This window comes from Notothenia coriiceps, unplaced genomic scaffold (genome assembly GCF_000735185.1).
Source record: "Notothenia coriiceps isolate Sejong01 unplaced genomic scaffold, NC01 NC01_scaffold00004049, whole genome shotgun sequence".
In the NCBI taxonomy this organism is placed as follows: Eukaryota; Metazoa; Chordata; class Actinopteri; order Perciformes; family Nototheniidae; genus Notothenia; species Notothenia coriiceps.
In genome coordinates, this window is record NW_011336750.1 from 575,694 (window position 1) to 598,036 (window position 22,343).

General features: G+C 47.9%; 1 protein-coding gene and 1 long non-coding RNA gene across 3 annotated transcripts in view; one reads left to right on the forward strand and one right to left on the reverse strand.

The window, feature by feature from the left end:
- LOC104941875 (uncharacterized) overlaps positions 1 to 1,267 on the forward strand; it is a 20,143-nt gene extending 18,876 nt beyond the window's left edge. Inside the window, exon 3 of the long non-coding RNA XR_797943.1 lies at positions 1,257 to 1,267. This is a non-coding gene — a long non-coding RNA (uncharacterized lncRNA). The remainder of the gene's footprint in view (positions 1 to 1,256) is intronic.
- Positions 1 to 22,343, reverse strand: part of bcor (BCL6 corepressor) — a 54,839-nt gene that overhangs the window by 30,624 nt on the left and 1,872 nt on the right. Inside the window, exons 2-9 of one of the 2 annotated variants that reach the window (XM_010767040.1) lie at positions 12,874 to 12,955; positions 9,627 to 12,713; positions 8,085 to 8,141; positions 7,426 to 7,585; positions 5,973 to 6,317; positions 4,847 to 5,131; positions 3,136 to 3,443; positions 1,644 to 1,928 (exon numbers count right to left, since the gene is read on the reverse strand). In XM_010767040.1, coding sequence (XP_010765342.1) covers positions 1,644 to 1,928; positions 3,136 to 3,443; positions 4,847 to 5,131; positions 5,973 to 6,317; positions 7,426 to 7,585; positions 8,085 to 8,141; positions 9,627 to 12,713; positions 12,874 to 12,876 — 4,530 coding nt within the window. In that variant the 5' untranslated portion in view covers positions 12,877 to 12,955. The remainder of the gene's footprint in view (positions 1 to 1,643; positions 1,929 to 3,135; positions 3,444 to 4,846; positions 5,132 to 5,972; positions 6,318 to 7,425; positions 7,586 to 8,084; positions 8,142 to 9,626; positions 12,714 to 12,873; positions 12,956 to 22,343) is intronic. The other variant, XM_010767041.1, reaches the window with a different exon arrangement.

The window sequence follows — 22,343 nt, forward strand, 5'->3', positions numbered from 1 at the left end:
TCTCTCTCTCCCTCCCTCCCTCCCTCCCTCTCTCTCTCTCTCTCTCTCTCTCTCTCTCCCTCTCCCTCTCCCTCTCTCCCTCTCTCCACACGCGGAGCGCAGGAAGGGAAAAATGTGAAGGGGTTCGGAAAAAAAAGAGGAAAGGGAGGGGAAAAAAACGTTCGAGAGACGCATAAATCAGAGAGACGAGCCAGCTTCTCTCCAGCACGGCTGACTGAACCCTGGTGCTGCGCTGCACCCTGTGCGTGTGTGTGTGCGTGTGTGTGTGTGCGTGCGTGTGTGTGGTGCGTGTGTGTGTAAGCAAGGGAGAAAAACAGCCGCCGCCACTGCTAACCACAGTCACCACGGCACATTAGAGGGCCATTAGAACGCGATTATACTCCCAGTGCTTACCTCTCATTCACACTCTTGCTCTCTCACTCTGACTCACACATAATCACAGACACACACACATATACACACACACCTCATCATCATAAATGTGTACAACAAACACACAAAACCATAAAGCAACCGGTTAATGAGCAACAAAAGATACCCACACCTATTTACAGTTCTGTGAAGATACCTCTGCTGGTGATAAAACTGATCACGTGCGCACATACACACACACTGACAGACACACACACACACACACACACACACAGATAGCATCAGAGGTGAGTGACTGTCGGGTGGACACATCACAATCTGCAGCTCAAGTGGCATAAAAACTATTTGGATCGATAAATCAATTTGTCAAATCTGTCAACAACGAGGGAGACACGCTCAGGCTAATAAACAGGAACACAAGGGACGATGCGAGCGAGACAGCGGGCCATCCAACTTTAATTAAAAGCTTTCCGAGCAATTGGAGTTGTGAGATTCAGGAGAATATACACCGGTCTCATTCATTCTTGTATGTGTGGAGAACGAGCGGATCTGGTTTCGGAGCGAACGATCGGAAGCTACACAAAGAAAGAAAAAAAACTCCTGATGCTGGAGAGAGGCAGCGAGCATCAGTCTCCGTATAATGATCCCACCGATCCCTCATGCTGTCTGCGCACGCACATGCTCGTGTGTGTGTGTGTGTGTGTGCCTGCGTGTGTGTCACACTTCGCCTCACGGAAAATTAATGAGATGTGAGAGCAGAGCGAGGCGAGAGGAGGGGAGTGTGTGTGTGTGTGTGTGTGTGTGCTCGCGGGGAGGAGGAGGAGGAAGAGGGGTGCCAACGACAATCTGAGTCACAAAGAGAGGAAGAGAAAGAGTGCCGAGAGGAAAGAGGGGGGGGGGGGGGGGGGGGGCAGAAACCTGAGAGAGAAGAGAGCGTAGCGGGCAAGAGGAGCAACACAAAAAAAAAATGGAGTATGCAGAGAACAAAGCGTGAGTAAGGGTGAAACAGAAGGAAATAATGCAAAAAGCAAGAGTTAGCTAGAGAGGAAGAATAGGACAGATGCAAGAGAAGAAAAAACTATTTTGAAAAGAAGAGCCGAATTATGTCTGCCAGAGTCACAGACAGGAACAAAGTAGAGGGAGAAAATGAGCTCAATTTAAGAAGAGAGAGAGAGGGGGAAGATTTGCAAGTGACGATGAAGTGTAAGAGTGTAAAATGTGAAGAGCAAAAGAGATGAGGAGGGAGGATGACTATGAGGAAAGCCTATTACCTCGTAGCCGAGCCGCGCAGCTCTCTGGAGCAGAGTCTCTCCGGCGTTCTTGTTCACGATTAGCCGACGAGCCTCTGGCGGGATGGGACGCACCGCGGGGGGCTCAGCAGGGGGGGTCCGGTGTACTCCCACCAGCTCGGGGGCAGCGCCACACGCTCTGCCGTTCACCTGGGGCTGCAGGCAGGGCGGACAGAGCGTGGCGGGGGAGCAGGGCTTGACTGGAGAGCAGGGATAATGATTAGGAGAGGCAGCTCCCTTCCTCGGAGCGCCGCGCTGATCACTCAGCTGGGGGGAGAGAGAGAGAGAGAGAGTTAGAGCCACATAGCAGACTGGACACACTCACACATGGACGCTCAAGAGCACATGTTTGAAATTACACACACATTCACAGTCGAGATGCGTGTATATTAATTCAAACTCACATAAGTGTATTGATTTTTATAATGAAGCAAGTATGACTTGGGTTTACTTGTCAATATTAGGCCAAAAATACATCCAGAAATAATTATATATTTTTTAATTAAGCTCAACTTATATTCTCAGCAAAAAGCCAATTCCTCTCTAGTCTTAACATGTTTTCTTAATTATAAATACTACAAACATATAGCTTAAAATAAAGATACATTTTTCTATTTGGATGATTACTGTATTGAAGACAGTACGCATCATTGAATAACCCACACGCATACGGCTTTCACACCAACTGTTCACACCCCAAACGCAGCACTTTTCTTTAACCGCTAAACCAACAGAGCCCTCGCAGCGCAACACAGGAGAGAAGGAGCTGCCTGCCTGTGTGTATGCGAGAGTGTGTGTGTGTGTGAGTGAAGTGCGTGCCCTCTCAGTGGAATTCCATGTCGAAGCAGCTGTCAGGCTGAGGAGGAGCAGGGGCGGAGCAGCGCGGGCGGAAAACAACTAGCCTTCTTTTTTTTCCCCTCTTTTGAACTCCGGCACTTCATACGCTCGACCATGGCTGCCACATTCCTCAGTGTGTGTGTATGAGAGGGTGTGTGTGTGTGTGTGTGTGTGTGTGTGTGTGTGTGTGTGTGTGTGTGTGTGTGTGTGTGTGTGTGTGTGTGTGTGTGTGTGTGTGTGTGTGTGTGTGTATAGGCAGCCTTGTGCTCGACGCTGAGTGCGATGTCTAATTGCTCAGGGGTTTTGTTGTTATGTCAGGAATGCTCTCCAACACACAGACACTCAGAGCCTTGGCACGCACTCGCACACAGAACAGCGTCGATGACACACGTTCCACAATTAAGGCCAGAGACAAACATGCATTCATGCAGGCGCTCCGCAGGGAGTCGATAAGGGCACAAGGAGGTCAAAGCTCCAGCAGCCCTCTAAACATTGTAAACATACTTCCTTCCTCTCTCCCTCCCTGCCTCTCTCCCAGCTGCATAATCAGAGGCGCCGACAGGCATACTGAAACAGACTCCGCTGCTGCTAACATCCAGACGGCCGTATCGTGGCCAGACACCCTATCAGCGCTCACCTTGTCATCCTCAGCTGCTCCCAGATCAGCCGTGCAGCGCTGGCCTGGGCTGTTAGGTGTGGCCTCTTTCCGTTTCTCCCGCTCCCGCTGACTGGTGTGTTTGGTTTTGCACGGCCGCTTGCCCTTGGGTTTGTCCGTGTCACTATGGCGACGGGGCTTGACAGGAGGGGGGCCTCCCACGGACGGATCTGGGGCCGGAGAGGGGGGGCCCCTCCTCGGCTCCTTGAGGCCACGGTCACCTGAGAAGGGGCCCTGCGGGTGAGCTCTGTCCTTCAGTTGGCCGGGGGGAAGGGGAGAAGCAGCTACTCCTGGAGGAGAGGGGGGGGGGAAGAGAGAGAGGGAGAGTGATTGGCTGATAGTACGAGATCTCAGTGAAGGGGGGAGGATGGGAAGGTATTGCAAGGCCATCTCTCACCCTCTGTTGGTTTATTAATGAGCGCACAGAGCTGTCTGAGAGCGCAGCATGCCTGCTCGCTCAGGAAGGGAAATAATTTAAAAAATAACACACACTCACACACAAACACCTTCATAGTAACTTGTGCACACTCATTCACTGCAGCAAGGACACTGCTATGAGTAATCTCCTTAAACAAATGTGGCACTGTCTGGTTTCAGCCTCTTATATTACATGTTTACACGGTGAGAAAAACCTGCCCTTGAAACCACAATGTCAAAATGCTGCTAAATAGCCAAATGGAAATACATTTCCTCCTAACGATTATTCCAAAGCATTTCAAACTACTAAGGAATGTGGGCCGGGTCTGATTTGTGTTACAACCAAACCTTGAGAATAAACAGTCCATTATATCAGTCCTGGTTTGAGAAACAATGAAGTCAAATTATATATTTGGCTATTTCCTAAATACACAGCCACTGTCGATCTAACCAATGTTGCAAAAGTGGCCATATATTTCAAATACAAGATCCTTAACAGCGATTGATGTGTCTTATCCGATTAGTGAGTTCCTGAAAAAACAAATGTAAGAAAAGACAGACCACAGCCCTGACAGACACAAAGTCGACTAACCGCATTCATTGTCAAACATGGCTGTTGCCAGGGTGATATTATCTAGAAAAAGGTGAAAGCTAATTTCACTGTGTGGTTTTGGCAGGAAACATAAAACCAAAATATCCCCTGCTTTATTCACTTCCTTTAATCTCTCTCCTGCTCTTTTATTCTCTCTTCGTCTGTGCCTCCCTGTCAGTTTGGGCGCTCGAAAAAGGGAAAGCCCTGGTTTTAATAAGTTATCCCCCTCTCTCCCCCCCACACACACACACTCACACACCCTCCCTTTCACTGTGACTTGTCATGAGGGGGAAAAAGAAAGAGAAAAATCATTGATCACACATTAGTCACACTACACCTGCCCACGCATATCTCCACCAGCCACTTCCCTCATTCTCACTTTCATGGTTCTCTCAGAGCCCACTGACGACCAGCTGAATAAAAAGCCCCAAACCACAGGGGGTTGGATATTTTTGCTTTTTTAGTCCCCAGGACCCGTTTCTGATTTCTCAGCTTTTTTTCTGGCAGGAGGAAGTATTCTCTACCTCATTTCCTTTGCCCCCTCCCAGAAGGCTCACGGGAAATCCCCCCCAAAGTCCGCCCGCTCAACAAGAAAGTGAAACGTGAGCCAAAGATAGATTTCCGTTACCCTAGCTGAACTCGGAGATACAGCAGCAGTTTGCACGGCTGGCAGTTCATTCTTACCATTAAGTAGCTTCTCGCAGCCCCACTTCCTGTTGATCTCGGCTCTGTGCGCTGCGGCTCGGTCCTCCGGCTCCCCAGGCCTAGCTTTGCGCTCCCGTATGCTCTGGACCGGGGCGATCAATCGTTGCTGGGGCCACAGCCGCTCCTGTTTGATCAGGCAGCCGTCGGGGGAAGCTGCGCCGGCGGCTGGCTTGCTGAGTCGCAGCCCCTTCAGCTCGATGCAGACCTTGAGCTTCCGGACCTCGTCGTCATCATCTTCATCAGGACTGGCCTGCTCACGCTCATCTGAAGATAAACAAAAACACAGAATTAGCTTTTTTCTCTCATATGGAACTATATTGCCTAAAGGTGTCACTGTACTGACCTGCAGACAACCGTGCACACAGAACAGAGACCGTTAATCACTAGTTTCTTATGGCTTGTAAAACCCACATTAGCCTTACATTAAACACAAATGCAGGAAGGCATGGAGAACAGACAGATTGCGGAGAAAAATGGAGGAAGAGAAGGCAAGAATCGGGCGGAGAAACAAAGCAATAAAGACTGAAGAAGCAGAGGGAGGGTTCTCCCCCTTGAAATTCACAGGGGAAGGGTATTTGACTTGTCTGCCAGTGCCGGGGAGAGCAAGCGCAATACGGCGTGCCAGAAAGAAAAAAAAAAGGAAAAGGAAACCCAAACAGATGAGGAGAAAAAAGAAAAGGAGATGAGATGAGAAGAAAAGAGCAGCTTTGAAGAGGGTGGGTAAGCGCAGCGGAGGATAGGGAGAGCTGAAAGAAGAGAGAGAGAATGGCTGTCCCTCTTCCTCGCTTCTCCCTCGCACTCCGCTCAAAGGCAGGATTAAACACTTTTCTGAGCTGGCTGCCACACAGAGCGAAAGATGGGACAGAGAGTGGTAAGGGGGAAAAGAGCGGGGGTTGTGAGGGAGCGGGTTTAAGGTGGAATTGATTGGGAAGAAGCGAAAGAAAGAAAGATTTCCTTAAAAAGAACAAGGGATGAGACCCAGCTCAGCAGAGCACGGGATGAAGGGGAAAGAACGAGCGGAATTAGAAAGACACACGGAAAGCAGATGAAAAGAAAGGAGGGAGATGAAAGTGTGTTTGACGTTGCATGTTGAAGAAAGTCTCACCTGTAGAAATCCTGGCTCTTTTCTCGGGGTGGAAGACCCTTTCTGCTTCCTCCCACTCCGAGTCCTCCCGTTCGGCCTTGAGGCAGAGCTGGCGTTTCCGGCTGGCTCCGAAGCCGGGGCTATGCTTCTCCTCAGGGAACCCTTTTGCCGGTGTCAGAATGGGGGGCAAACAGTGACCTCCTTCTAGCTCCCTCTTCACCTTCCTGACTCCATCGTTTAGCCCTTCTTGCCCGGCACCTCTGGCCCCCTCTCGGGCCCTATGCCCTGGGGACAAAGGCTCGATCTGGCCCCCACACCTCTGGAGGACTGGAACTCTGTTGTTTGCGTACGCCGGCGACAGGACACCTGAGCAGAGCGAAAGGGACAGACGGATGGAAATATGGGCAGGGAGGAAGAAGGGGGGAGGGGGTGTGGGCAGAGGCAGAAATAAGCAAGAGAAGATGAAAGGGAGACATGGGGAGGGAATGCAGACAGACAGACCACAAAGCAGACAGACAGAAAGAGAGCAGGGGGGAGACAGGGTGGGGGGGGTTGACAGAGGGAGAGTGCCAGTTAAACACCATCCAGCTTTTATTCCACTTTAAAGACAGGCAGTAAAACTTTGATGGGGTAAAGACTTTTTAATCTGATGTGAGCCGAGCCAATGGGCTGACTGGAGCGGCAGGAAAACATCCTGTGCACTCGCTGCACACAACGACTCCTATCTCCCCCCCCCTCTTTCTCTGTCCTCCCCCACGGCATGACCGCACCACACCCTTCTCACACTGAGCGTGACTCTTCCCCCCCCGTCTCCTCGACTCCCTCTCCCTCTCTGTCTCTCTCCATGCCATAATTAGGCTCGCACGTCAGCCGCGGCCTCGCTCCAACACACAGCTGGGCTCCCAGCCAACCTAACTAACCCCCCCCACCCTCCTCCCCTTCCTCCCTCTCTCTTTCCGTTGCGCTCTCCCATCCGCTTTCACCCGCTAGCTCTCTCTTCCCCCCCCCTGCTTTCACTCTCTCTCTCACTCACGCAATCTCTGCCCCTCCTTCTCCCCTTGCCCTCCCTCTCGATCGTCTCTCCGCGCAGATAAGCACAAAAGACTTCTTGAAAATAAAACTCCCCCCTCAGTGTCTCTCTCGCTGGCTCCTTGGCTTGCGCTGCTGCTAGCTTGAGTGCACGAATGTGTGTGTGTGTGTGTGTGTGTGTGTGAGTGATTTGAGTCTGTGTGTGTGGAAGCGCGTGTCTTTTTTTAGAGTGACCCGGTCTTGCCTCAGCATTTGCTGCAAGTGCACGCGAGTGTGTACGCGCACCTATTGTTTGTGTGTTCCTCTCCGAGTGTTCATTTGCAGAGTGGATGCGTGTGTGTGTGTGTGTGTGTGTGTGTGTGTGTGTGTGTGTGTGTGTGTGTGTGTGTGTGCATTACGAGTGTGTGTGTGTGTGTGTGTGTGTGTGTGGTGCTGGGTTACTCACCCTCCCTCTCTTCCCTCCTGGTGGTGTGTTGGCAGTGTTCCAGCACTCGCTCTCTGCGCTGGCCGTCTGCCAGCTCCCGTCCTGCTGCCGAGGCAGACACACACACACCGCCGCCCTCCTTCTCCTTCAGCTCCAGCTCCGAGAACCGCATCATTGCCCGCTGTGCGCACACACACACAAATGCAGAGAAAACCCATGAAAACCACTCATCTTCTGCCCACGCCGCACACAGACCTCTCTAAGCCTCAATCTGGCCTCAACAGCTACAGAAGCAAATATTGCGTCAGAAATCACATTGTCTTAAATTCAAAGAAAATGCCAAAGAAATTAAACCCACACACACACACACACACATACACGAACGCACACAGGACACAAAAAAAAGGTAGACAGATAAATCACAAGCATGGCATCAAGACACAGATTAGACTACTGCAGCCACTGTGAGTCCATGCACTCTGGGCATTAAATCCTGGCATCTCCCTTCCTGAAACATAAACATGGCTAGGAAACATATACATCTAAGCCCTGAGGCAGAGAGAGGAGATGAAAAAGAGGAAAGAAGAGAGTGGGGAAAAAAGAGGTGTGCAGCGATACAGAGTACAAAAGGAGACAGAGCCCATCAGAGGCAGATGTGATAAGAAATGTAAAGAACTGACCTCCCAGTTAGCTGCAGGTTGACTTATATTACTCCCCTCTCGTGATAAGACTTCCATCTAAGCAATTAGAATGGGGGGCTCAATATATCTGTCCATCATTTCATCTTGTTTTATGAATTTATGTCATGTTTCTCCACAAGTTTCTTTACACACAATAGGCAGCCACAATCCCACAAAATAACACAATCAAATCAAAGTGACTCAACAGGTCAATTAACACTGCATCAAAAGTATCAAATCATTTCTGAACTGCATGAATGACACATTTGCAAAAAGAGAATCAAAACAATATGATCATTTTTTTAAGCATGATTGATACTGGTAATTCAGTTTTAGCTGTCTCATTGAATTTGTTTTCAAACAAGACTCCCACATCTCATTTCTTTTTTTTTTACATGTCCAGAAATAGAGCGTTTGATATTTTTGTGTTGCAGCTGTGCATTGACAAGCATGACACAGACAAAACCACAGTTTTCTAGGGCGCATTCACAACATAGACAGACATGTGCAACCTATTAAGATATCTGCCTCTGAGGCCAGTGGATAATATAGCATAGGGTTTATTTGTGTTTCTATGCTGTACATTGCGCACATAAGAAACCAGAGATAACCGTCTAAAACAAATAGCTGTGTGGGTCCGAAGAGCAGGGGATGAAGGCGTGGGACTTTGCTGTAATTGTGCGTTTATAGATGTAATTTGATGCGTGTTAGGAGAGGGGGTCTTTTAGCCAATCGGGTGAGGAGAATTATGACCTTGGACAGCAACCAGGCAGGGCAACATGGGCCATCAGGGGAAGGGTTAAGGGGGGGGAGATCGACTAGCGGGTGGGGGCATGCAGGAAGCCTAAGAGGAACCCCAGACAGGGCAGCTGCTGTATTTGAAGCCTACTGCAAGCCCTCCACTGCCCCTAACCTAAGGGTTAAGCATAGCCAAAGGCGGTGTGAACTGTGAGGCTGCCACAGTCATGCTCTGAAACTACAGTATATAGCTCTATAGCACAGTCAGCACTAACACATGCTTTAGCCCCAAGGCAGTCACACAAGGACAAGCACGTATACGGACACACAAAACACGCACGCACAGAAATAACCTTTACAATGAATGCTCGCTAATCAACATACAGAGAAGGCAGCCCTGGTTAACCTTTGAACTGCCCTCCTTGATAGAGGACCTCCACTGGCCTTGCACCAGCTCACTAAGACAATGATAAACTATAAGGGGAAAGTCCAGCCAATGGCCAGGACAGTAGCATGACAGCGTTTATATTATTCTGTCCTTTGTTGAAAATGCAGAGTATGCCAATTTCATGCAGGGGTTGTTCTACAGGCAGTTCTAAATATTGCAGCAAGGGAATTCAAAATGGCCCTTTTGGGTTTATTCCTTGGTGGATGTTAGAATTAAAAAGTATGTTTGAATGTCTGCATATAAGAAACAATTGGTCATAACGACTTCTTTTCAGCCCACCAACAACTTGAGCCAAATATATCCTGTACTTTATATACGACACACACATACACACACAGAAGAGTTAACGGCCTTACCTGCAGGGCTCTCTGTTCACGGCTCAGCTTGCTGGAGTCAGCATACAGCTCAGTGGTGACACATTTAATGCGGTCGCCAACGAAGCCTGTGGAGTTAGCGATCCTCTTGGCCAGACTTGATCTACGAGAGCCTCTAGGTGAAGACAGACCATCCTCTTCATCGTCCTCATCCCCTTCTCCATGAGACTCCCCTAGGTCAACAATACTGTCTTCTTTTTCAGTCTCCCCTTCATACACTCTCTCTTCCTTCACCACATCTATGAAGTGTTGAGAAGAGTGAAGAGCCCGGATGTCTCTGTCCCCTTTGTGTTTACCAGAGCTGCGCTCCCCAGATGTGCGGGCACAGCGCAAGGTGCTCTGGTCTTGGTCTTCAACTTCTGAGCTTGGGCTCCGTTCCTCTGAGCTCTCCTCTCCTCGGTTGAACTGCCCTGGAGAATTTGGCAACATGCTAGATATTCCCCCAGGACAGCCTGTCTCCTGGAAAATGTTTGGTTTCCCAAAGGGCGTTTCTGGGTGTCTATCAGAGTGATTGGGCTTCAGGGTTGGGCTTTGTCCCGAGTGGATTGGATAAGGATGGGAAAGGTGGGGTTGGTGTTTTAGCTCATAGTCAGTCTTTGTCATATTTTGGTTACTATGACAACATTCATTTTGGTTAACCTTGCTGCTGGTCTCAGCGGAGGGCTGTTTGTGGACTGTTGGGGTAGACTCAATATCTGTGTCTGAATGTACAAGGTCGATGCAGACAATCTTTTCTCTGAATGTTGAAGAGGATGTTTTGCTATGATTGCGACTCTGTCCTTCCTTATCAGACTTTATTTGGCTTCCTTCACTCATCTCTTTCCCAATGTTGTGATCTCTGTGGACCCTGCCTTCTTCGACAGCTCCCCGGGATTTTTCCTGTCCCCGGTGCTTCAAAGTTGCCTCTCCTCTTTCTGCCAGCTTTTCTGAGGGAGTGTGCATCAGGGGATGGGCCATCTCCTGTGTGTTATACGTGAGGTATTCCCCTCCTGGACCAGCTGGGAGGTTGTGGTAGGGTAAAGGGTGTTTTGCTAAGTGGGCTGGGTAAAGGCTGTTGCTGCTCAGCAATACTGGGTGAGGGTAGACTGGTCCTTTCCCTGCAATCGGCAGGGAGTGTAGTGCCATGCCATCAGGGATGGGGTAGTGCAGGTATCGGTTGGCATAAGCCAAACTGTGGTTTAGGTAAGCGTCACTTTGAGGAAGGTAAAGGTGGCCAGGAGGGTGACCATTCTCTAAACAGGGCCTCTTGTAGGAAGACAGCTCTGGAGTCGTTCCTTCTCTCTTCTGTGAGGGCTTTTCAATCCCCTCTCTGTGGAGGCCCGGATGTTCTGAATGGCTAGGGCTGTGATTGACCCACTCACCATTGGGTTTGGGAGATAGAGCCTTGGAGCTGACATGAGAGGAGTGTTGAGTGGAGGGAACATTATGGTTTGGCTCTCCTATCCTTGGACAGGATGAGCTACGTTGCTGAGGGAGTACCCTCTCCAGACCCTTTTGTTTGATGACAGAGGGTGAGGAGCCTTTGGCTTGTGAAAGGCCCAGGTCTCCGTTAGGCCTTGGAGAGGGGGGCAGGCCGGGTGTGTGCTGCGTACGGGAAGGGGAAGGGCTAGGTACAACCCAGGAGGAGTGTAAAGTGCTGATCATTTCTGGCCTCTCAGGGACCTTTGAAGAAGTGCTGCTGACCACAGAGTGGGGGTGGGAGGAAGGAGAGAGAGACAGGTTTTCTTTTAGAAGCTCCCGATTAGGAGGCAGTCCATATCGTGCGCTTGATGGTATAGCGTCCATTTTAACTGGGAAACCATTGGGAGCCAACCCAAACTCAAGCATTCTTCCAGACAAATCCAAGGGCTTCTCTGGCAAGTCTTTGGTTGCTTTGTGTTGGTGAGCTGGCTTCTCACAATTGGCTTTTGAAGGGGACCTGCTATGTCTCTTCTCAACCCCTGCACTTCTTTGTTCCCCGTCTCTCGGCCTAGATTTGTGGGGGCTAGGTCGGGCAGGAGAAGGCTGCTCTGCTGCCATGCTGCTTACAGAGAATGGGTGAGGAATGGACTGTGTGGATGAGGATGATACTGATGCAGCTGATGAGGCTGGGTGTCCTATCCTAGCGACTGCTCTTTGTAAATCCAGTGAATTGTCAATGAGTGTGGGAGGAGGGGGGGGTTGGGGTTGGCGGGAAGACGCATGAGGAGAAGAATCCGTAGGCAGACTATTATTATTCCCACCATTGTTGCCACTAGTGCTACTGGTATTATTGTTGTTGCTAGTAGTCTTCCTAGAGGGAGGTCTACTTGGTCTGCTGCTCCTGCTTGGGGAGCGGTCTCTGTCCATAGCAGCCTGATGGTGCTGAGAATGAGGGGAAGGTTGGTGAAGCTGCTGTGCAAACTGAGGCGCAACACCGAGCCCCTTGTCCTGGCAGTGTACCAGTGAAGTGGGGGCCACTGTGACTGTAGGAATCCTCATAGGAGGCGCCACCATGGGAGAAGAGATGGGGGACTGAGGATAGTGAGGCATATAGTAGAGCCTCTCAGCGGCGGAGGGGTTTACATTACCAGACGCGTAGGCCAGGTGCTGGGGAAGATAGGGGTTGGGTTGGCTCATCAAGGAGGCTTTGTACATATTTAGAGCTGCGTACTTGGATGTGTCCATGAAGGGATACATGCTCGCTTCAGAGTAGGGGCTGAGCCACGGCAGGCGGAGGTAGCCGCCACCAGTACCTGCCAAGCCCAGCTCTGAGACCTTTTCTCCATGCCCTAATCTGCGGTCCAAGCCTAAACCTTCAGTTCCGGGAATCATCATAGGCTTGTGGAGTCCTGGAGGAGTGCCTTTGTAAAGACCCAGGTATCCATTACTGGGCTTACGACTGTCCAGAGGGCCATCAGAATTGTAGATGAGCTCTTGGAGACCATCTCTGTTATAAGTGAGGGGGTGTGAGGGCCCCTCTCGGCTCTTCTCCGCCGGTAGTGCTCTGATGCCCGGGTACACAACCCCTCCATGGAGACGAAGACCATCGTGCATCAGAGTGCCTCGGTCCAGCCCCATTGCTGCCAGGGGCGTTAACCTTGCATCCACCTGCAGCAAAAAGGGACGCAAAAGAAATTAATTTGACCATCATCAGAGAAATCAGATCAGTTGTGTGCATGCACAGAGTGAAACACACCACATTTCCAGGTAATGATGACTAATGTGGCAAATGACTGTAAACGTTACTAAGACGAGCACGGGGACTTGCCATGTTTTGTGTGATGTGGTTCTCTTGTCTTAGTTCCAGGTTGGTTTGTGTCTCAGCAATGACATCACGGACAGATGTCGCCCTGTGGAGATGAACAAACAGTAAGCAGTCAGTGTCTTGGCTCTGCCACACAAACATAGATACAGACAAGCTCTGTTGTAATCCCGCTACATAAAAAAAATATCATAAGAAATGTTATTAAGAAATCGAGCTTTGCACACTTCTGGGTCAACAAAGACAATGTATAAAGATAGGAAAGATAACAGCATTGGAAGCTATTGTCAGCCTTCCTTTCACTCTCAGGCACACAACTACACTAAGGTAGTCAGTAGAGATGAAAGCACTGTGTGGGCTCGCCTCCCCTCCCATCCGTCAACACCCCTCAGCCACCCCCCACCCTCCTCTCCCCCTCCCGTGACCCCCATCCTGCCCACCCTAGGGGCTAGACGAGCATTGTGGGGCTGCATCTATTCAGTCACGTTCCCCGCACACTGGTTTTTCTGTGCCCTCTTTGACCTGGTCTCTCGGCTGCCTTAGCCAGCGGAGCGAGGGAAGATTATACATCAGAGACCACTTCGGTGGGAGACCATTTACCGCCCGCCAACACAGAGCCACAGATCAACAAACACTCGTACCAACCAAATTCAGGCAAATGTATAATATGCAGGAGAGAAATGGACGATCATGTAAATTATACAACAAACCATATATTTTATGTGAGAATGAATAAAATAAAACATGTACAAAGAAAAAGAGCACACTGACAACTGAAGTGAAAATGGTGTTTCTTTTTTTCACTTTTTATACACACTAGAGAAATGACTAAGCAAAAATATTAAGATCCTTTTTGTGTGAAATGTCCTTTAATCTGAAAATGTTTTGTTTACATCTAAATTCCGTGGAAAGCACTGGAGCATAACTGAGATGTTATTTTATGTTAAGGAGATATTGAATAACTCGCAAGAAAATTGTAATCATTTAAAAGTTTAAAGAGATGGCAAATGTAATAATTGGTCTTTAAGATTAGATATGTGTTTGTATCTGCTGTGTACTGATTGGGAATGGATTTAAAAAATGTATTAAAGATATGCCAGGTCTAAAGTCAACACAGAATGTTGGCCCCTCAAAGTACAAAAAACTCTACATATTTGATATTTTTTAAACATTGCTGTACAATTAACAAACGAGCGATAAAACCAAACCCTTACGAGTCATCCGACATTTCATATCTAACCTGGTCTGCCAATCTTCAAACAAGTCAAAAATACAACAAGGTTGAAAGATTATTCCAATTTGGCAGTTTTATTTATAAAGGAAATATTTAAGTTTGAATATTAGAGTTGACTAGTTAGGTTAGATATTTTGCAAGGCAGTGAGGTAATGAGGTGGGAGAGAAGTGCCTTAAATAGTAAAAGTAAAGCCTCGCCGTGTTCGGCAGAGCAGAGAGCAGCAGAGAAACTCGGCTGCTCGATCACACAGAAACGCCTCTGAGCCTGGCTGCCGCGCCGCTGGCACGCCACTTTTATTGCCATGACCTGGGGCCCATTAATCAGCCTGTTGCGGGCCCCTCGGCACGGCTCCTCCCTGCCCCAGCGCTACCATCCCCCAACAGCTCCCCTTACCCCGGCTCCCCGAGGCCAGTCCTGCTTCAACAACATCCGCAGCTGACAGAACTGAAACGGTGTGCGTGCGTGGGTAAATGTGCTACAGTGGAGCTGCAAATGTGTTACAGCCACGTGCAGACTTTGTGTTTCTGCAAATTGCAGACACCGTTGAGAAATCACATCAGTCCCATTTCCTTTATTTCCTGGAGCGACACATGCACCTCTCGGTCTGCTTTACACGTCCAAACACACACAGGCACATGGCTCCTCTTGCACTGCTCCACGAGAACAACATGATAGCCTAATGAAAAAAATAAGCCTCTTACTCAAATGACACGCTGCCTTTATGGATATTTCCATTTAACCTAGATGAAACTTCCACTGCAAATATAATGGACATACCAGTCCCCACCTTTATCTGTATATCTTTTTCCAGAAGAAAATAAATAAAGCTGAGAGACAACAGAGAGAGGAAATGATCTGTTGTTGTTCAGGTCATTACTGCAAAAATACAGTCTGGTGTCTTAAGGCCTGTTATTTCCCCACAACGTGCACACACTGTGCTGATGACCGACTAGTTTGCACAGACACGGCACCTGTCATTTCCATGAAATTAATAGTAGCCTAGCCCAGAAAAGATAAGAGGCTGCGCCGGGCCTCAAGGTCAGGATCAAGCACTTGACGGCACACTGCATGCACCGCCGGGAATACAGCTCAGCCTTAGTATGCAAGGACCCCTGTAGGCTCTGCACTGCACATTCAAAATGTAAAGAAAATGTGCCTGAAAAAAATAGGGGAAAAGTTCCCTATAACAGCAGCATGATAGTGCTCTTGTTAAATACTGTGCATAGCCTACTTTGGAGAAGTATAGGTGCACTATAATTGTGTAACAGTAGGCAGGGAAAGGCACCTGAATTCCCAAGATGGCCCTTTTTCTTTAATAGTTAGAAAAACATTAATTTAAAATTATGGGTATAATGTTGATGTGTAGATTGGATTAAATGTTGTATGGACCTAAATGTACTCGGTCAATTTCATTTTGTGATGCAAATATCAAAATGTGTTTTCAATGCCTGTGATTGTCTTTCATGATTTTGCATGCATTTGTAATTTAGCCACAGCATTAGGTCTACATTTAGGCTTAATTACACTTATGTTGCAAAAATTCCCTACGATTGTACATCTCCTCTTGATCGCGAAATGATATTAAAGTATGATAACAGCTTAAGAAAGGTAGGCTACTTTAGACTAGACAAAGCTGATCAATAAGCCTGCATACAAACTACTACAGGAAACTAGACCAAATATTAAACATTACGACAGATTGTGTTGGTCCCAATTATTTAAAAAAAGACACATCACAGACGACAGGGACTGTGAGAGATGAGGTTAAATACACACACTATGCCTCCCTCCTCTCTGGGGGAGGGCTAGCTGCAGCACCATCACCAGGTATAATTGGCAGGTTCAGATGTGTGTAGTGTGAATGGTGCTTCAACTGAGTCTCGTGAAACTTAACCAAATGCATCGTTTTTTTACACATTGCATTGAATATAGTGTAATTGGTCAAGTCATATTCTTACCTGAAAATAATTTTTGGGAGGTGAAGATGCAACCTTCACAACTAACCATGAAGACTTAAAAAAACGCTAAAAACCTATATCTCACATCTCACGTTTATAGTTTCAGTGGGCTATAGTAACATAAAATTAGCTTGTTGCTTGTGTTTTCTTATCTGACATTAGTGGCCCATAAACCGGATGCTTTAAATATTCTCGGGGAGAAACACTTCCAAAATGTCACCTTATGAAGGACGGGGGAAGGAGAAAAGAGAGGGAGGGAGAGAGAGAGAGATAGGAAAGGAGGAAAAGGCAGTGCGTGTTGACGCTCATCCCCGCTGCTAAGAATAGTTTGCGCAACAAACAACTCCCGACGGCCGTCCAATCCATCACACTGGTTGGCGGCAGCAGCAGCAGCAGGCAGGGGAAGGGGGGGAAGGGGGGGAAGTGGTCGGGGCTGCATTTATAAACCAGACCGCTGGAGCGGAGCCCCGACTCGCGCCATTAAACAGAAAACCACCGGGTGTTTTTAGCGGAACCTCATATAGCTCTGCATTTTAGGGAGGAAGAGCAAACAAGGGCAGAGGGACTGACTGATAAAGGGAGAAAACAAACTCGCGTATCCCTCTTTTCCCTCGTTTCCTGTTCCTAACGACAATTACTTGAACTCTCCGTGACCCTCGGTACACGCACCGGCACTGCTCAGCATTTCCTCCGGGGCAGGGGCCTCTATTGCCCGGGAAGCACTGGTTGCGTGCGCACCGGTAATACGCGTGTGTGTGCATGAGAGAGAGAGAGAGAGAGAGAGAGAGAGAGAGAGGGAGGGAGGGAGGGTTGGTGGAGTTGGGAAGGTGGTTGTTTACAACAGCTTCCACTCGCTTTACAAGTTGACAAATGGCCAAGTAGAAACTCAGATCTACATTAAAAGAACCGCAGGGCCATCAATCATGTATAAATAAATACATGGAGGGTTTATGATCAGGTTTGCGAAAGTCTGTTCGGTAACGGGAAACCGGGAATGTGGGTCTCGCTAACGTGAGTGAAGGCTCCCTCTCGCTCTTTGTCCCTGGAGCTTTGCAAGACTCTCTGAAGCGCAGAGCTCCGTACAGCTCTGAAAAAATGCAGTGTGACGCAGGATAATCTCCGCAGCGACGGGGGTGGGGTGGGCATAAACAGGGATTAAAAGAAGCGTGCACACACCGTACACACGACCGCGAAGTTGTTTGTGTGTGTGTGCCCAAAACGAAAGGAATTCTGCTCACACTGCCGGTGAACGAAATATAAATCGGGGAAAAAAATATGAGAAAAACAGTGTGGGTCAAAACTAAAGCCTGACTACCAAGCACACAGCCTCAGGGCCTCGCACACCCAGCAACATAAAGACAGACAGCGCGTGGAAGAGCACGCATGCCCAATTTTAATTGTTATTGATTATCAGGCTGACGTGTGCCAAATGGTCCAATTGATTATCTCAATTTAGACTAAGAGTCCATATGTGGAACCTACTGCTTCTCAGTGTAGTTTCTGATAAAAAAAAGTATGGCATATATTACTAAGTTTTTTAGTTTATTTCGTATATTTATATTTGGGGTAAATACTTATCTTTATTATTTTTTAATGTTTCATTATTTTATGTTTCCAATGTTTTTTGTTTTTGTACCTTCTACTTAGGCTATTTCCTTGTGTTGTTTATGTTGGCACCACCATACACCAAAGCTAATTCCTTATATGTGTAAAAGTTCCTGACAATAAGCTCGATTGTGATACAGAGGTGTACAGACTGAAGGGCTCAGAGGAGATAAACGCTGTGGAGAGACAGAGATGCTGGGGGAGCGCAGAGGGAGCAGCAGCGTCTCCTCAGCTGTCACATTATTAGCGGCCGAGCTGTAAACAAGGGGCCCCTCCGTCCTGCGGGCCGCTGCACAGCCGCATGCAAGTCGGTGTACGGTTCAATCCCCCCTCCTTCTGCAACACGGCCGTCAACAACGGCGACATTGTGAGGCCCCTCGTGCTGTCACTAGGGCCCGGGTGGCGGCTGCTGAACTGGCTCTATTCATCCCGGGCCAAATGGGGACTAAATGGCCCTTTATGCCACCAAAGGACCCGATTGTAATAGAGATGCGCATGCATGAGTCGGCCCGCATTTACCGGAGGTTTCTTGACTTTCCTTTGAAATGCTGGCGTTGCTTTCATGTGTCTGATGTTAGGCTACTAATGAAAGAACATTACGCTAAAGGGCTGATCCCCCTACATATAACGCCCCCCACCCTTCATATATAGGATGAATAGTCTGTTTAAAAGAGAAAGCTTAATTATTGGTGGTGTGTAAAGACAGGCTTAATTAGGGTAAATGACTGTCAGTTTAACAGGTGCCGATTCATTGAGGTAAACCGAGCTTCCATACCTCTGACAGGGCCTACATTTCTAGCCTTTAAAAAGGTCACACTTTGGGTGAGCAAATGACGCCTAGAAATCTTTCACATCTTTTTTTGTCTTTACTATAATGATAACTGTAGGTGTTTACTTGGTTTAGAGCCGAGTTATGATCCTAAACTCGAGGTCAAAAGCTTTTATAACCAACATGAAGTCAGTCATGTGCCACGCAGACGGCAGATAAAACATTCCTGCTCTGAAGACAGCTGCTGTAGAAAACTCCTATCGCCATCACCCTGCTGCGCTGCCAAGCGTCTGTGGGATTTCGTCAGATAGATAGATGCCCGAGGCACCGACATCTAAAAACAAACGAGGAGGCATGATCAAGACCGAGCCTGCAGAGACTCAGAGCAGGGAGGCGAGGTGCCATCATTACTCCGCTGCCAAATCAATCTTTCGATAGGCCAGAGCGAGGTCAGGAGAGTAAACACAACCTTAGTGAGATTTAGATTTTTAGGAACAGACACTGTATTCGTGTATTAACTCATCTAACATCTATTTTTCAACAGAAGTCCACAGTTTGCCTTTGGAGACATGATTAACAAACATAATATAGGCAAGATGATTAAAATCTTTAAAAACTAGTTTAAATGACCATCTGCGCGCAATCCTGTGCAGAAATGTCAGTTTCAATATGCGAGGCATTTGTTAAAGTACCTACTAATGTAAGATGTGGTTCTCGGGGGCCGTAATGACCGCCTCTATGCTGGTGAAACAGTACTAGGGGGGGGGGCGACACAGCTCTGCGGGGAAGTGATCCGTGTGCTCCAGACCTCGTCGAAACAAAAAGCTTTGTGCAGCGCTGAGAGAGAGGGAGGGAGGGGAGGGAGGCAGCTCTCCCGTTTCATCGCGAGGTCCCGGGAGGCCAGCACGGAGCATAGCTTCAATCAAACCGTGACGTCTCCTCCGGGAGCTTCGCAGCGCCTGGAAAACCGATCTCTCCTCGGCGCTCTGCCGTGCCTCCGCTTTTGTTCACACGCACCTCGCTCCAGCAGCGCCGAGGCTGTTGTTTTATATCCAGGCGAGAGAAAAAAACAAGCGCGACAACAATAAGGCAGACCTCGTCGTGTCTCGTGGCTGGATCTTAAACCGAACATTTACTTTTGACGGTGTTTACGCATTTCCCTGCCTGTCGTCCAACACATTAGTGGTTTGATTTGCAAAACTGGTCCCGCGTGATTTCCTCTATATCTGCAGGTAATATCCCCCGTGTGGTGCTTATTGATTCCAGATAAAGAAAGCGGCCATACAGAAGGTTAATGGGCTTAAAATGGAGGTGCGGTTGCCCGTATACACAGCAGCAGACCCCCCTCCCTCCCTGGACACCCCACGGTGACACATCCACTGTCACATCACTCAGCATGACAATATGGCCCAGCAGGCAGGAGGCTGGTGATACGTTCAGGTGCACCTTCCCCCCCAGCGCACACAGATCCTTAGAAGCTCTTAACAGTAGAGAGTATACTAAACATGCTTTAAAATCGGACTTCCCGGATGTTAAGGACATATTGATATGGATTATACGAGTGTGGAAAGAAGATGTTGACAAAAGTAAAAGTTAATCATTGAAGGCAATATTTGCATATTTCCATTGGTGTAAAGTAGCTATACTCAAGTACAATTTTGAGAGACCTGTAGGCCTACTTAACATGCGTATTCCAATGTGTTGCTACTTTGTACTTCTACTCCACTACAATCCAGAGGTGAACAGTGTACTTTCAAATACATATTTCAAAGTAGCTGCACCTTTACCATCTTTGATAAATATATAATGCATTAACAATTAAAATTAAAACATATAATATATATTATTCCGAAATGGGCCACTTTGCATAATGAGTACTTTTTGAATGCATATTTTACTCGTAGAATATTCCTACCCTCTAGTAGGCCTACTTCACTTAAGTACAATATCTGAGTACTTCTCCCACCTCTGCATATTTCTATGAAAGTAAATTATAATCAAATAAACGCCAAAACTAAATCCTATTTTGTTTGCTGCGCCAACCTTGACCCCCACTTTAGACAGCTAATGGCCCTGAGCAATCAAACCCTGTTTTTGTAAGAAGTGTGAAGTCCTCTCGCGTGAAAAGAGAGGAAAAATAAATCGGTATGTCAATCTAGCAGCCCTCCCCCTCCGTGTTTTAACACCTGGAAAACAGATCAGTCCCACACTGACTTCACAGTGCACAGTGGAAAAATGATGCGCAAATCAGTCCGACGTAGTACGCTATAAATAAACTCGGCCCACACGAAATGTGAAGTATTTGTTTGCTTCCACGACACGCACCACGAGGGGAACAGCCTCTATTACCAAAAGATCAGACTTAGCAGTTTAAAGAGCAGAGTCAGGAACAAGGTTATCTTGGCTGTAAAGTGTGTGAGTTATGGTGAGGTCGAGGGCCAGTATCAAGGTAACTTGAAGGCAAACGATAATGGCATAGTTGCATAGAGTAGGCCAAATGAGTCTTATAAGGCCAATAAAGAGGAGAAGATTCAAAGATTGGCACAAACATCTAAATATAATATCCTGACAAAATGTCATAATATATTGACACTTTAGGGAAAGTCCATGTGTCATTACTTCCATACAAAAAGAAGTGGGGCAATGCTTTATCAAAACATAACTCGTCCTTTGGAAAATGTAGTAAATAATTAGCCTTGTGGTTTTAGGCATCATTGTTCGTAATCCTCAAATTGGGAACAATGATGTTTGTTTTTATTCTTTAAAAAGTACAAGATCAAATCCAACTTTAAGTCGATGTATGACACGCTCATTTACCCCCACCAAACCATTGGAGACCGAGGTTACATTTAAATACAATTAACCCTTTATTCGGCATCAAATCCCCCTGAAGTAGCCTCCACCCCCCACCAGTTAATCCCCCTGCTCTTTTCCAACACGAGGTCCTGTTCTCGCAACCTGCGCGAGCATCGGCAGCGTGCCTTATGAGCAATTCTCTCCACCGTATACGCGAATTGGCAGCCGGGAGCGAAGTGGTCTTTTTAGTAGCTGCTTCCCTCACTAAACTCGTCAATGAGCTGGAGCCAGCCAATATGAGGCTCATCGATCGTCCTAAGAGAGCGTCCCCTAATTAGTGCTGCGTGGCTCCGGGACAGGCAGCAGAGGCGAGGAGGAAAACTCCCGCAATAGGAGCCGTTCTCTTCTGACAAAGTCATGTTAAGACACAATGCCTTATGGTTAAACCCTGCTTTGCTGGTCGCGAAAAACTGGCTTCGCAGAGGAGCTTCAGAGACGCGTAAGGAAAAGACGATTCATTTTTGGAACACTTCCAGCCAGCAGCACTTATTTCAATTAAACAGCAACTTGATGTGGTTCATACTGATGGCTGCCACCCACACATTTGTTCACGGGGGGGGGGGGGGGGGGGGCTGTAGTAATGGCAGAGTATAATTTTGTGGAACTGCAAAGTGTTTTTTATATGCGTAAAAGTTCACAAAGTAATGAAGAAATGATCGTTACAGTTATAAGTGTCACTTTAAAAAAAAAAAAACTATTTGGATATAACTAAAGATGTGACACTTTCTCCATGGTAGGGAGCAGGGAGTAGCCTATCGTAGCTGCAGGGGGAGGGAGGGTCCTAACTGGAGCTATACACGGATCCTTCGTGCGCAATGGATATTCCCCCGCAATGCAAAGAGCAGTCACACAGCCAGGCTGCGTGCGAGCGAGTGAGAGGGGGAGAAAACACACTGCAGCGCAAAGTCATATCGGAGAACACCTGCAAGACATGAAGGGTGTGTGTGTGTGTGTGTGTGTGTGTGTGTGTGTGTGGCAAGATCAAGATGCCAGAGCGGTTTCCATCAACTAGACAGGAAGGTGAGCGGTGCAGTCCCGTCTCTCTCCCCCCCC